Source organism: Saccostrea cucullata, unplaced genomic scaffold (assembly GCF_032062105.1).
Source record: "Saccostrea cucullata isolate Sc308-1 unplaced genomic scaffold, CSIRO_AGI_Scuc_v1 ctg854, whole genome shotgun sequence".
In the NCBI taxonomy this organism is placed as follows: domain Eukaryota; kingdom Metazoa; phylum Mollusca; class Bivalvia; order Ostreida; family Ostreidae; genus Saccostrea; species Saccostrea cuccullata.
Genome location: NW_026934639.1, coordinates 13,541 through 30,243, shown reverse-complemented (window position 1 = coordinate 30,243; position 16,703 = coordinate 13,541). Strand labels below are relative to the sequence as shown.

General features: G+C 30.9%; 1 protein-coding gene and 1 long non-coding RNA gene across 2 annotated transcripts; both read right to left on the bottom strand.

The window, feature by feature from the left end:
- Nucleotides 1–1,574: 1,574 nt before the first annotated feature.
- On the bottom strand, nucleotides 1,575–4,762 carry LOC134241087 (uncharacterized). The gene is made up of 2 exons (XR_009986585.1): nucleotides 3,419–4,762; nucleotides 1,575–3,114 (listed from the first exon to the last, which is right to left on the bottom strand). It is a non-coding gene; the product is annotated as an uncharacterized LOC134241087 (long non-coding RNA).
- A 122-nt stretch (nucleotides 4,763–4,884) lies between these two features.
- On the bottom strand, nucleotides 4,885–16,689 carry LOC134241095 (uncharacterized). The gene is made up of 6 exons (XM_062723184.1): nucleotides 16,484–16,689; nucleotides 13,946–14,056; nucleotides 12,580–12,610; nucleotides 6,956–7,089; nucleotides 6,599–6,655; nucleotides 4,885–6,422 (listed from the first exon to the last, which is right to left on the bottom strand). The coding sequence occupies exons 1-6, from the start codon at nucleotides 16,647–16,649 to the stop codon at nucleotides 5,116–5,118; spliced, it is 1,806 nt and encodes a 601-aa protein (XP_062579168.1). The 5' UTR covers nucleotides 16,650–16,689; the 3' UTR covers nucleotides 4,885–5,115.
- Between the last annotated feature and the right edge of the window lie 14 nt (nucleotides 16,690–16,703).

The window sequence follows — 16,703 nt, the reverse complement described above, 5'->3', positions numbered from 1 at the left end:
CGGTTTATGAATAGTTGCGCTGACAAAAAAAAACAGGACTTAACAAGGTATGTGACAAAAATCTGATTGTAAAAGTACGGAAATTCACAAAAAATAAAGGAATTGGAATTTTGCATGGGGTAATATGCACATCTACACATGTTTCCAAAATTTCTGATAATTGTTCTACTGAGGGATGGTTAACCTTGTCTTTACAGAGTTTTAGTGAATTACAATTTTAAGGTAGGATTCTTCTCTGGTTTCTGACTAGATGAAACATTCAAAGTATATTTTCTTATATGTCTTATATATTGAGGTGTAAGGAATTTAAAAGACCATATTTTTCTTTCCTAATCACAATTGTACAACTTTAAATAGAAATGGTAAACTGCGTCTGAAAACTAGCAGGGACTATATTTTTGGCGGAATGGTGGCGTATGAAAATATCTTCTTTTCTGCCTCTCAAAATTATAATAGAACAATGAATTTAGTTATAATTTTTATACAATCGAAGACTTGGAGAAATTTTCAAATGTAAGTTAAAAATAATGAGGGACTAAACTTTCAAAATATATCAAATAAATATGATTTTCCAAACAAACTAGAACTTTGTTAGCTTTTAAACGCTTCCTATCAAAGTGCAGATTTGAGCCAAAAATTCATAAAAAGTATTTTTTCTCTCTTAGTAAACGATCAAAACTTTTTGTTTTTGTATCATTTTGTACATTTATAAGACTACTCATATCATATGTGAAAATAAAAAGTTAAATATAGGAAGCATATGAAAATAATTAATATATCCTAAAAAATTAAGAAAAACAGAGAAAATTTGGATTAGCCAATATCCAGTTAAGTTAAATTATTTATGCAAATTTGGTAATATCATGCTATAGACCCGATATAGTAATATGTTTTTATGCAAAAAGAACAAATTTTAAACTTTTGAAATAGAATTAGGTATCACATGATTGGCAACAGTATTTTTTCTATTCTTAATGATAAGGAAAAAGATAATGACCTTGCGTCTAATATAAAACGGTCAAATTTAATTTCACTGATACTATCACTTACTGATATTGTCTTCTTAATTCTATGAAAATTTCATTAATTTTTTGATATTGTCTTCTTAATTCTTTGAAAATTTCATTAATTTTTAACTAATTTATATATTTTATCCATCTCCCAATCCTTTATAGTTGTCTCTACAAGTGATAAACTCGCTTAATTAAAATTATTTGTTTGATTCCTGAAAATTCACTTCAAGCGAGTTTATTGCCTGTGGAGACAACTTTAAATGGTTGGGAGGTGGATAAAATATATATGTTGGCTACAAAATGTGTCTAGAATTAGGGAGCGAAAAGATAGTTGATTGACCAATGCTAGAAAGTGGAGAAATTCTCTCCCAAAGTGCGTAAAAAATCTTGCGCCGTAAATTGCACCTTTTTTGCATTAGGGATCTGTAGCGTTATGGTCAAAGACAAATATATAAAACCATAACGCTACAGAACTGCAGCTAGGGCATAGAATACAAAAAGGATAATGTATTGGTGTTCTTTACAAAGATTAAATAATCTAGTAACAAAAAAAAAATGTAAAACCTTTTAGATTTATTTTATTCAAGCAGTAAGCGAAAGGTTTTATGACAGAAAATACTACATATGGCATATTAATAAAATACAACATGTACAACCTTACAGTGTACTTACACATTATTTACATCGAAAGCATAAACAAAGAAAACTTTTCAGATACTGGTTTCATACTAAAAAAAAGTCACAACTGTTGTTCAAAGTACGAAATATTTTAAAACGCTTTCTGCTTAACACTAAAATATGTATATATTCTAATGGAATGATATCATTGAGTTACCGTCATTTTTCTAGTTTGCATTATCTTCTCTATTATTTTTTGTAAAAATACTACACATTAATAAATTCTTACATCCATTTATTGTGTAAATATATGTAAAATATAAAATTAGATATCATTATATAGAATTTAATTCTATGAACAAATAACATTCTGTGTCTCTGAAACCTTCTATAGAGATTCATACCCTTGGAAATTTATATGGAATACACAGCTTCAACAATAATACATGGTTTATATTTACTACAGAATGATAAAATGAACATTGAGCAGAAATTTATAGCCGCATGTTGAAAACATAAAAATCTGAAAAGTTTTTTTTTTGGAATGTATCTGATACCTGATCTTCAAATTGACAACGGTTCTTTCAAAAAATAAGAAACGGTTTACTGGAAAATAATTTCCTAAAGTTTCTGTGTGTAAAACATTGACTTACGCAATTCACAAACATGACATAAAAGATTTGCTAAATAGAAAACTCAAACAAGATTAATATTCTTTACAACATTTGCAAATATATGTAGTACATATAGTACACCAAAATAAGTTTTTCTAGTTTATACTAAAAACTATATTAACACCTGAAAGTATAAATGCAAAGTACTGTTAAGACACAGTATATAGCGAAAATAAGATCTGACAAATCTACAATACTACCTCTTATATGAAAAAGGAAAATAATTTACATGGTTTCTTCAAAAATAAATTTCTCTTCAAAAATCTCACTAAAGCACCAGCTCTTGTCAGTTTCGTACGTTAATCAAATAAGGGCTTTACCAGAAAAAAATTAAAACGACAACGATTTAAATACCGCATTGATAATTATATGTCAATAAATAAAATGTAAATGCTGTACATTTAAACTGTAATAATGATTAAAAATATGAGGCTTTTTCAGTCGTTACTTATAGCAATAAATCGAAACTTTATAAGAATAAATAAGAATGGAAAAATTGAGATAACGAACAGCATTCAAGCTCAAATGTCCATTAAAAGATACAAATCAGTAGCAGAGCAAACACGGACCTCTAAAACATCTGAGGTGCATGCATTGGATCAGATGCCAATCAAATATTTGTATATGTAAGTGATACGAGTTATTTAGAGTTGTTCATGGACATTTTTTTAAATAATAAAACATGTTTAAATTATTGCACATCTCTTGATATATTAATTGAATTTCAAACCAGAAGTCTCTGACAAAACTTTAGTTCTACATGTATGTACTTATAATAAAGGAGAGTAAAGTAACATTTGGAGTTGAAACTGTGGCAAGGCAAACAAATAGGACTTATCGCCCCTGGGAAAGTCTGTTACTGTAGTAAGTTTTGTTAAACTAATGTACATGTATGTGTATAATGCCAATGTGCCAAATTCAAAGAACTTTTAGAAAACCATGATTACGCCACTCGCTGAATTCAAAACAAATATTCAGAATATCATGACTTGGTTAGTGAGAATACTTGTAGAGAAAATTATAAAAAAGCAGGTCAAAAACTGTAGGATGTTCAGCATTCTGAATTTCACAGAAACTTAATGTCTACATCATTTTTTAGAAATCGGAGTGAACAACAGACGGAAAGATAAACGTATGTAGTATTTTAGTAAAGCTGTTTATAAATCGAACCAGAACTGAAGGAGTAAAAAGAATTTCAAAGATAATCTGCAATAGTACCCGTAGTACTTAAAGATTAAACATACGAAAACTAAATAAACGTTCAAAGGACACCTTACTATGCATAAACTCTTCTGTGTATCTGATCAGTAGAGTTGTAAATGAAAAAAATATATACATAAAACTGAAATATATTTTTTGTTACAAAATACAAAAATAAAAACTTATATGAAGAAAACAAATATGACATCTGTCTTGTAAACAAGAATCATACAAATTGATCAGGAATACAGTATTCAACTAAATTAAAGAAATCCATATACGTAACATTTTACCTGAAACTCTAAGATAATTGTGACCTGGAATAATGAGTTACTTGCAAAAATATAAAAACATCCACAACACTGTGAATCTTTTTAAATCTCCTGTCTTCACACAAAATGGATTTATTCTCATCCTTAAAAACAAGTTTAATTCCAACATCTTAGAGGTATGTTGAAATCAATATCTTTGTTTTAAAAAATTCAATTGTGAAATAAAAATTTCTGAAATACTTGTATTTCTATCCTTATTGTATTTTCCATAAAGAAAATAAACAAATTTACAATGTAAAATAAAAATAAATTCGTATGAGAATGTGTTCACTCATATAAGATTTTATGTCGATTTTTTAATTTAGTTTTTAAACTGGTTTTTCCGTAAAAATGAATTTTTAGGTTTAAAAATAGAATTGTGTTCTTTCAGTGATTATTTTTATTTATGTTCAAGTTTAGTCTGGAACACAAAAAGAAAATTTTACCAAAAGAAATACTGTCAAAATGAAGAATGAAAAAATGAATGCTGTTATCTGATTAAGGATATATGGAGATAAAATCCAACTTCCTATACTATGTTAGGTACCAATGCATTCATTCATACACTGTATTAAACTAATGTTGTATTGAACACAATTTTCATTTTCCTATATACAGGAAATATATAAACATTCAAAGAAAAAAAGAATTCTGCATCATTTGTAAGCAGAATGCAATTGCAGAATGAAAATTCACATAGAAATCCTCAGTCTTTTAACTACTGTATAATGGGAACTTCCTGCTACTATGCCATTTTTGGTTTTATAAGCAATGGTCATGCTATTGCTAAAATTGTATATGGCTAATAACTGTCAGAAAAGTAGTTATTCCTCCAAAATTGAAAAACAAAATCGGTCTTTCTTACAACATTAAGTATTTAATTGCTGGCTTTGTTGATTGCTAAAGTATCCTACTACAGTAAAACTCGTTTAGTGCAAACACGGATATTACGCCATTTTTGGTATTATAAGCGATGGTCTTGGTTTTGCTAAAATTGTATACGGCTAATAACTAAATTCCAATTTCTGAAATCCTTATACGGATATAATTGAAAAAAAAATGGTCTTTCTTACCACAATAAGGATTTAATAGTTGACTTTGTTGATTGCTAAAGTATCCTACTATCTGGTTTTATATTTCATCTACAAACTACTTCTTCGTCTTCTAGGACAAGCCAAATATGTTTTATTATAATCAGGATTTCAATTTTGCCACAAATAATTTGGAAAAGATTGCTTAGGTTTTCAATTTTGCAGCAAACTAGTTGTTAAAGTTCACTTTTAAGGATTATTATCAGCTTTATGTTTGGGCATCTCCATCCATGCAATCTTCTATTGCCTTTACTAATCTCTTCTTAATCTTCTCACTTTGCATGATCACATGTTTTTGCCATTTTCCAATGACATCTGGGGTTTCCTTACATATTCTATCAGCCAAACTTGCCAATGACTTCTCATTTACTTTCACACAGACCGGGTACTTGCTCTTCTGAGGTTGAAGTGTTCTGTAGAGAACATTGAGGTCTGCATGCTGCAACACAAACTCTTCACTGTCCTTCATCATTACAGATAAGATCAATGTAGTAAGAACTTTGTGATGAAAAACATAGCAATCTCTCAAAGGATATAAGTAGCCTAGCATCTCATGCATGTTTAAAAAGCCTTCAATTTCTTTGTCACCTTTCTTACTGCAACCTACTTTACTACAAATTCCAACATACATCAATTCTTTATCCACGAAATCTTGCACAGATACCTTTCCACCAGTGAAAGCAGCAAAAATAAGCAGACTGGCAAAATCCTTGTCTAGAGGACCAGTTGAATCCTTCCTCAGATGTGTAATTCTCATCTTCAAAACTTCCTCCAAACTGTCAGAAATAGCCATTCCCGCATTTACAAACAGAAACCTGTTTGTGCTAATCAGATCAAAGAGCAGAGGTGGGCCAATTCCGTTCCTTGTTTTTGCTTTCTTTACCCAGGACCTGATTGTGTCTTCTGAGATAACGATTTGAGAGCTATCAGCATGATGTTTATCTATCTTCTTCAGGTTCTCGTCTTTCTTCTTTTTAGTCAACACAAACTTGTTGAACTGCAGGTGCTTCTTTAAAATTTCCTCCTTTTCATGTTTGTCTATTGTCTTGTCATTTAATTCAATCTGAAATTCTTTGGAGAAAAATGGACATTGCAATAACTTTGAACTGAAAGTGTTCCAAGTGGTATCTGTAACCGTGCAAATGATGCGAAGCTGACCAGCCTCTATCAATCTCATATAATCCTGATACATCTCTAAATGAGAGTCAAGTAAAGACTCTTGGTAGGCATATTGCTCCATTGCATCATCCAGCAGCACATAAGTAACTGTGGATTCATCCATTTTACTTGCAATTTCCTCAACAGAGTTGCAAACTTCAACAAAGCATCTTTTGCCATTTGATGTTGTATTTACCTTTTTGTTGAGAAGGTTGACTGCTATAGTGGTTTTTCCTGACCCATGTGGACCAATCAACAGTAAATTCCCATGAACTTCAAACAGACCAACACTTTTGGTGAAAATCTTTGTTGGGGTGAAGACATTTGCACTCAAATAATGACAAATCCTGTGAAAATCTGAGAAGAAAATAAAATTAACAGTTAAATGAAAACAAGACATGTATTTTTTTTCCTAAAGTACTTTTAAACTTGTTAGCCCAACATTCTCTATATTCTCTCCGTTTTTTACCAAAAAAAATTACTGGGAGTGATTTCATATTTAAAATGTTGCAACAATTTGAAAGCTATTTTACCTGAAGGAAATGTCTCCACTAATGGTTGTTGCAATTCTACATCTTTCTCTTTTTTACCTAGGAAAATTTTATTCAAAAATTCAGTAAATTGCCATATAAATGTCAGTTCTTGAAAATATTTTAATTGCTCAATGAGAGGATTACCCCCCCCCCCCAAAAAAAAAGCTGTTAGGCTTTCATCAGATACAGGTAACATCATGTATATAAAATATAAAATGTACTTTAAAGGATAGAAAATAATTAATTTAAATATTAATCTACAGTGTTTAATAAAATAATTGGTAAATGAAAAGTGTTTACTTTATAGTAATAATAAAATCTATAGAAAAAAGCTTCATGTATATTAAATACATGTACCTGAACTGTTTCCCCTTCTTCTACACAGACAGAAGATACAGGCAATGACAACCACTAAGCATACAAAGGAGACACTACCCACAATAATGGGCAGGAGGGGGAGGGGCTGGGAATTTCCTCCAGAAGATGGTTTCCTGGTGAAATAAAATACTGAAAATTGAAATATATCCCGATATTTGCAGTATGATTGCAATTTTATGCATTTATTGCTTATACATGTATTTACATATTTATCTCATATTGCCTTCATTGCAAATGTGATTTACTAGTATATAATTTCAAAATTTCTGTTTGGGTAAGTTCCAGTGAATGGAAGAGCCAATGCAACAGCTTCTGTTCAAAGTGAGTGTGATATTTTATTTTCAATTATGATGTTCCACTTGCACAGCATTCAACTTTTGTCAAAACAAAATGTAATCTTTAACATTTTGTTCCCTTGTCCATGATACGGTGTTTTGAATGCCATAGATTTCAACACACTTTTATATGCAAAATACATGTGTAATGTAAATATATAATTATGACTGGAATTTTATCGTTTTCATACACATCCTTAATTTTTACATGAATTTAATTACCCGTTACTCCATATCTTGGAATGCAAATGTAAAATTGTCTAAAAAATTATTGACAGTATTGAAAGCATTGAAACTTTTGATTATAAGGACACTAAGCTACCAAGGCACATATTTTATATCTACATACAATTGTAAGTCAGATTCCACCACCATTCTGTGTAAATGATGCATGATTATTAAAATATTTATAATGAGAGCTTTGGTGTTTTTTACTAGATTAAGCTTTTATTTCTTTATATATTCCAGCTCTGATTGCCAATTGTAGGTACATGGAGCCACTCAATGCAAGAGTCATGATTTGAAAAAAAATGAAACAAATTTATATCTACTTGAGAATACTTCCATATTGATGTGGTTTAAGGATGGCCTAGCTGTTCTTAAGAAGAAGAAGTTTATTCAATAAAGATTTTTCCTATGTATTCCCTTCAATGTAAAATTTTATCACTAACTATGGTCCACCCCAAAGGGTAATGAATTTAACAAAGGAGTATATATGATAAGAGCCAATTTTGGCCCCCTAAAAATCAACATTTTAGAATGACATTCAAATATGTTTAATTGATATTTATTTTGTAGAAGAGATTATATTAGAAATATTTCCAATATATTTTTCTCATTCATATGCACTCACTAGCTGTAAATGACATGAGAAATAATGTTATTTTTGCTATCTAACAAAAAAGCCAAAAATATGCCTTTTTCTTGATGTTTTTTCTTCTGGGAAACATAGAGCGCAGTGTAGAACATACGTAATTTTTCTGTCACTAATTAGTATTGGATAGATACATCTTTGGTAAAAATATAAATCTTGTTTATTCATATTTTCTGGAAAAAAACTGATAAGCAGTTTTATACAAAATATGCTAAAATGGCCGTTTTTTATGATGTCAATTTCTAATTTTTGATCAAAATGAAAATGACCAATAAAGGTCGCATATATAGCTGTACAAATTAAAGCTATATATAAAGTACAATTAAGATATTCATTTAAAGGGGCCAATTGAGACACTTACCATATATCACTCTTTGAATTTATACACTACCTGATAATGTTTCCATATAAATATGACTAACAAGGGCCTTTCTAGCTGCAGGTTCTCAAGATTTTTTTCTCTTTTAAATTTTTGTGTAAAATTTTGATAACCTACTGTGGGCCCACCCTACCATTATGTAATTATACACACTGCAAACTTTTATACTCTATTCCTACGAAAAATCCATGCACATATGTGAAGTATATACTGTGTCAGATTACCTACAGTCAAACTTCGTTATCTCGAACCTGATGGGACTGAGAAAAAACTTCCAAGATATACAAGGAATCGAGATATCGAAGGTAAAATACTTAAAGAATATGTCGTTTGGACTTCCAAATCACTTCGAAATATCCATGGTATTCCAGATACTGGAGTTTGAGATACCGAAGTTCAACTGTATATCATTGTACATCTTTTATTCATTCAGTTCATTGTATATCTCGTACACCTTGACTTCTTGTATGAATAGAGTATTTATAGCATTGCATGCCAGTTGCCAATTTTTTTTCAGTTTTCTAAATACTGTTTTAAGCATATGAAATACATGTATAATATTACACTCTTGAGATAAGATATCCACAATATTTGGCATTATAGCATGCTCTCATAAAGCTGACTTTATAGGATATATGTGTATTGCCTTCTTTACCTAGCTAGTAAATTACTACAAAAAAAATTCAACAGTTGTAAATATGTGGTTGAATTTAAAAAAAAAAAAAAAAGACTTGGACGAATTAACCTATCAGTATCTGGGAGAGAAAAAAAAATGAATCAAATAATGATATGTAATCACTTGACAAAGAAGTTTTACTTTAGGGCATTACTTAAGGAATGTTTTTTTTTACAGTTGGCTTAGTAGAAAAACACAGCACATGTAAATATTAAGTCATAAAGATTATTCAAATGAGGATGGTTAAAGAAGAAAATTAGACATTGAACTACAGTATTAAATTTGATACTTTTCAAACAAACAAAAAAATCTACTCTTGTTGCTACAACCAATGCATTATAAAGAACATGTATATTAAAGCTGTCTGGCAAAAAACTAATGATATGTCTATATTAAAACTAAAAGCCACTTGTATGGAACGCTGTCACTGCCTTATAACAGAACACAACAATTGCACTGCGTCAACCTTCCATTACATTATGTCAACTCTATATGACATTTACTCATACAACTATTACATTGTGTCAACCTTCTATTACATTATGTCAACTCTACATGATATTAACTCATACTACTATAGCATTGTGTGAACTTTCCTTTACATTATGTCAACTCTTTATGACATTTACTCACGCTACTATTGCATTGTGTGAACTTTCCTTTACATAATGTCAACTCCATATGACAGTTACTCACACTACTATTCCATTGTGTCAACCTTCCATTTCATTATGTCAACTCTTTATGACACTTACTCACACTACTATTGCGTTGTGTCAACCTTCCATTATATTATGTCAACTCTTTATGACATTAACCCACACTACTACTGCATTGTGTCAACCTACCATTATATTGTGTCAATTCTTTATGATATTATCCCACACTACTTTTGCATCGTGTAAACCTTCCTTAACATTATGTCAACACTTTATGACATTTACACACTCTTGCATTTCGTTATGTTTACTGTTCATGACATTTAATTAAACAACAATTCCATTGTGTTAACCTATCATTACATTATGTCAATTCTTTATGATATTAACTCACACTACTACATTATGTCGATTCACTATTACGTTATGCAAACACGGGTATCCTCGGCCTTTATATGAGCATAACGTATTTTCCGCGTTCCGCAAGCACTAAAATTGGCGGGAGAGATAATTGTCGTAGAAGAAATCTCAGCGATTTGGGAATGGTATCTTTAAATAAAAATTTTAAGCGACAAAGGATTGACAATCTTGAAACGTACAAAGCCTTAACACTGCGACTGTGACTTAAAGTCACTTCGAAATTCAATGGCGTTTACTTTATTCTGATAATTAAATAAATCAAATATTATGAGTCTTGCAGCATTTTTTTTTCTTTTTATTTTGAATTGTTTGTTTGTTTGGGATATTTTTTGGATAAAAGTCTTAAACTTCTGATCTTACTAAGAACATTGTCATAATTTTTTTATCAGTCTTGAACTTTCCTTTTTTTAAAAGTGTAGACACATCGTATAACACACGTGCACTGGTGGGTTGGGTTGGGGGGGGGGGGGGGGGGGGAAATCCCGCCCTACCATCTTTAGTGACCAAAATCTACATGTATATAGAATTAATAAATTTGTTGCTTTACTTTGTAGGACATTGCATTAGTTTCACATTAAGTTTAGCTGAATTACGTTGAAAACTTTTTTTTTTTATAAAACTATAAAGCCTGAGAGCTTCTCCGCTTTCCCCCTTGGTCTCCAACCTTAAACCGTCCCCCTTCGGGCTTGAAGAATTTTTTTTATTCAAGATTCTCATATCCGCTACTGATATGTGTCTATGCATGCTTACTAAGGCATATTCAATTGATTAAGATGAGGGATTGGTAGATTTTTGTAATAGAATTCTGGCCCTGGAATGGTTGAAAAAATTACTAAATACAGTGACGTATTATCTTTTTCGAAAGGAGGGGGGATGGGGGTCAGCCAGAAAAAAAATATTCGCCTGAAAAAAAACTTGAGAAGCAAAAAAAAAAAATAAAAAAATGGTCCACTCCAAGCCCGAAAATCCTATTTCGGGGAGGGGGGTCCAACTTCGATCAGTCCAAATTTTTTGTCAGATATACCCCATTATACCCTCAGTGGACTATACTTCAAGAAAAAGTGGAGGTGGGGGGCTGTACTTTCAATGAACATTACATTTTCTATTGTAAAGTTATATCTTGGAAAAGAGGGGGGCTGATATTTTGTGCCTGTAATTCTTCCTAATCAATCAGGACCCCCCCCCCCCCCCCCCTCTTACCAGTCATAAAAACACGGTCGTCAACATTCATTTTATACCAGATATACAGCTTTGAGATAATGTAAATGTATTTTTACATCAGGTAATGCACTTTTGGAATCAACATGATAAAGAGTTAACACAATATAAAGATATTTTAAGATCACATAAGAAAGAGTTGACATAACGTAAGTATATATCCACATCACGGAATGGAGTTTTGACATAATGTGATGAAGTGTTGATATAATATAAAGATATGTTCACATAATGTCATACACTTTTTACACATGTAATAAATCACTGACATAAAGGTAAGATGTATTCACCTCACATCATGATGCTCTCGCCGTAAAATAAAGATAAACCCATATCATGTAATAATGCTTTGATATAATAGAAATATACACTCTCAAAAAGGAATGGATTTTTGACATAATGTAATGATAAGTTTAATTATAAAACACAATTCACTTGACGTAATGCAATTTTGACCTCACATATTAAAGAAATGAAATGATATAAAGAAACATTCATTTCACGTAATAAAGTTTTAACACAAAGTAAACACATTATCACTTCACGTAATGAATTTTCGACTTCGAGTTATGAAGTGCTAACATAATGAAAGGATGTATTTACTTCATGTAATGCAGCATTGACATGATGTAAAGATATTTTTACATAATCTCATAAGAATTGGCATAACGTAAAGATATGTTCACATCACGTAATGATAAATTGACATAATAAATGCATAGTTGTATGCTATAAGGCAGTGTTGGCGTTCCATACACTTGGTTAAATGTAAGGCTAGTCTTACAGGTTATACCTACAATGTATTCATGTTCCTGAAATTGTTTAGTACATGTATATTGTAATTTATTGTAAATCAATTAAGTCTGAAGACTAGCAGATAATACAAGGATATTAAAAGTTGTAAAATTATTGAACAAGTAGAATTTTTATACTTTTAATTATTTACATGTAATTGAATCCTGAATACTTTTGTTTGGGGCAGCATCAGATTATTTATATAATATCTAAACAATCTAAAGGAAGGAGTGAGGGAAATACTTACTCTTGTCTTGTCATATTCAGGCATCCAGTATCTAAATGGAAAAAAAAAACAGCTATAATATACTGTAAGTTATTGAGAGAGATATACCAATTTCTATATATCAAATCTTGTAGAACTTTTGTTTTGTTTTGTTTTATGTTTCTTACAAACTGATAACAAACAACACACATCTAATTGAGAAAGATCGGGAAAGTACAGGAAAATACCTGGTAATAGTGTACAGTAGCTTTTCTTTCAAAGAACAGTAATTCAAAATATAGAGACATGTTTTATGAAAAAAACATATCCTAAAATGCATTTATTTGCAGCAAATTTGAAACTCTAATGCATATTATTTGCAAAGAAAACAATTTTCACATCTTGATTCTTTTAAATATTAATAAGAATAAAAATATTTCAGAGCTCATCATAAATTTATATTATTTTTTCTTTAATTAAAAATGGTGTTTTAAGGGTTCATTTGACAGCAGTATTAAGTCATGCTTCATAAAGTAATAGAACGAAGAAATTGAAAATGTTATACTTTTTTCAAAGAGAGAATGTGATAAAAGAAAGGAGAAAATTGACAAAAGTAAAATTATTGCATGACACATGCAAAATCTGTTAAGTTTTTAAAGAGATTTGAGTCAGAAAATAACAGGTTTCTGAACCTAAAAAAAATCTACTTTAATTTATAGAAGAAAAATAAAAGTAAAAAAAAAAATCTGTGTATAGCCCAACAAAACAATATTGCTTCACTTCTTCCTCTTTATTGTATGCATAAACTGAAAAACTGAAAAAATTACCATGGTACTGATTCCACAGATACATGTATACATACTGTAAATGTTCCTTTCAGTGAACCAAGAATTTTGAAACAATTCAAAATAAGATGATTAGAATTTATTCCTCACTTTTGCTTACTCAATTCAAGTTTCATGCTAAAATTACAGGACACACATGACCTTGATACTTTGCAGTTCTTTTTTTTTTTTTTCTTTTTTTGCTTTACAGTGTAGAGTCGAGTTGTCAAAACTTTGATATATTCATATTTCACATAAATCTTTTGCTAAAAGATACATGATATTTACTCATTATGTCACTTTAAGTAAACATGTGCAGATAAAGTGCAGCATTTATATACATACAGTAAAACTTGTTCAGTACAAACAAGAATTAATATACATGTATTGCAAATTCACGGCTATAGTGAAGTTATCTTGGATCCTCAGCTTTATAAATTTAACAAATCTTTATACAGGTACATGTATTACAAATTGGGGTAAGATATAGCCAAGTAATTTTATAGGTCTAAGTAACTTCATTATAACCAAGTTTTACTGTACATGTAATACACACATTTGGATCATGAAAGAATTAGGCTTACATTTGTACACATCTGGGGATTGAAAATCAACACCTGAACAGGTCCCTCGCTGAAGGTCACAAGGCTCCACATCTAATTTTTCAGCATTGAGGTTATACACAGGACAGTAATCTAAATTGCAAAAAAAAATTTATTAAAAAAACAACAAGCATATGTTTTGGCATAAAATTGCAACAAGCATTTTGAGAGTATTGCATAAGCATTACAATACCGAGTTCCCAATATTGGTTTGATCATGCATGCATTAATTCTGATAAAAATCATTAAATATAATTGAATTGCAAACTTGATCTGTGATTACAAGGGGTTGGGAAGTCATTAAGATACAAGTTGATTAAAAACATGTCTAGATTAGGAAGTGAAATTTTAAGTTACAGTTGATTGACCAATGCAAAAAAGTGGATAAATTCTCCAAAAACAGAAAATACTGCATTGTAAATTGCACTTTATTTGCACTACGGGATTTGTAGTGTTATCGTCACATAATATGTTGTAAAGCCAAAATGCTACATGCAGTTCTGCAGCTACACAAAACCAAATAGGACAGAACGAAAACCATTTTTAATGGTTAATGGACTAAAACAAGTAACTATAATCAGATAATATACAAAACTTAATGCAGTGATAATATTTAACCTTTAACAGAAAAATTCAGCCAAAGGATTGGAATATTTCGCTTCAATACACATGTAGTACATTAACTACATAGAATCTTTGTAAATATTCAATCTCTAGACATCAGCGTGAAGATGCAGTGATCCAGTGATGTCACTGTTGTGCCAGAGCTGCATACATGATCTAGTGTTGTCACTGTTGTGCCAGAGCTGAATATATGATCTATTGTTATACCCTTATAAATATCCTTCTATATATTTATTACTAATAAAAAGTCCAACAAAAGAAATGTTTATCACATCGATCTAACAATTTCACTGTTGACTGGTCTTACATTGTTAGACCGCAACGTCACTGTTACTGTTACGTCACAAATAATTAATCATCGTTCAATATTGGTGATGCAGAAATAGCTGAAGTTTAGAGCTACAAGACTTGTTGCTAACAGCAAGGTAAGGAAGAAGGGAAGAGTACTGTATAGTGGGAAAATAACTCGCGGTGTTAATATTCGCTATATTCACGGTGTTCATAAATCCGTGAATTCATGAAACAATGAATAATTTTCATTAATCTCCATGTTTTATTTGGAAATTGGAGAATAAACTACGATGGGTTTATATACATGCACGTGCAGAACATGGTCATTTCAGTAATTACGAGTAGTATATTCAATTATTTTAATTATTACGCTTTACTTTAATTCTAATCAGCAGATAATAACCTGTATTTGTTAAAAAGCTGTTTTAATATCCAACGCTACAAGTTTCGTCAATCAAAACACGTGGGCCATGGTTTTGACTACCCGTGCGTAACTAATGTTACCATGTGTATCTGTTACATGTACCTGCAGTATCATGCATATTAATTTTTATCGACGTTTTAAAACATTCAAGTAACTATCAAACTTACTGAAGATTTTGGAAGGATATTATTTCGTTGACCTACATAAACACATTTATTACCATCCAGTGGTTTTTCGCTGTGTTGTATTGAAGACCTTGGGGTGTACATGCACTCATCGTTATAGCATATAGGAAAGTCATTAGACGTTTATAGTCAACTTTTTATAACTGCACTTGTTTTAATTATTCGTCAATTACTTATCAAATCTAACAATTTTATATTAACCTACCCTGTTGATGTCGTTTTCATGTAGCTAAACGGATATAGACAAGGGAGGAAACTTTTATTTTATATCAATTCCGCGAATTCAAAAAACCGCGATCATGTCAGATGAAAGAAAAACGTGAAAATTACAACCCGTGAAATTAATCCCCTATACAGTATTTTTGTGATAAATAATTTTTGTGATACAATAAATATATAACTGATTTTGTTCTTTCTCATCTTGATGTTTTATTTACTGATTATGCCATACTTTTCCATAATTATATACAGTAATTGATAATATAGCGTGTATTGATTTAATTGATCAATCTTAAGTGAGCAGTGAAGGGTATAACAAAACAGTTATAGACTGGGATTCGGGCAACATATGATTTGTTGGACCTGAAGGTGAGAATATTGGCCTTGGCCTGCGGCCTCGGGCAACATTTTCACCTTCAAGTTCAACAAATCATATCTTGCCCTCATACCCAGTCAAATAACTGTAGTGTTGTCACTGTTGTGCCATCGCTGCATACATGATCCAGTGTTATCACACTTGTGCTATAGCTGTATACATGATCCAGTGTTGTCACTATTGTGCCATAGCTGCATACATGTATGCAGCATGGCACAACAGTAACAACACTGGATTGGATCACTGCACCTTCATCTAAATCAAGAGTTTGTTCTGGGCCTGGTATTTCGAGTACAATAAATATACATTTCTGAGGGGGTGACAACGATTAACTGACTAATCGGCCGATGACTGGTTGCAAAAAATTTAAGTTTCAAGCCCTGAAAATTTAAAACTCTTACTCGGTGGAACCCAGATTAATCCAATACAAATATCGCCCGGAACACGCCCATTGTTTGGAATGCAGTGATATGGAAAATCACTTGAACAGTTGAAATTTGATTTTCTTATGTTCCATGCTGCTTCGTTCAAAGGACAACTATCACCGATAGCTACAGGGTTAAACATATTTCTTTCAAAAATGAATTTTACAGACTGAAGAAATCTAGCATGATTCACAAG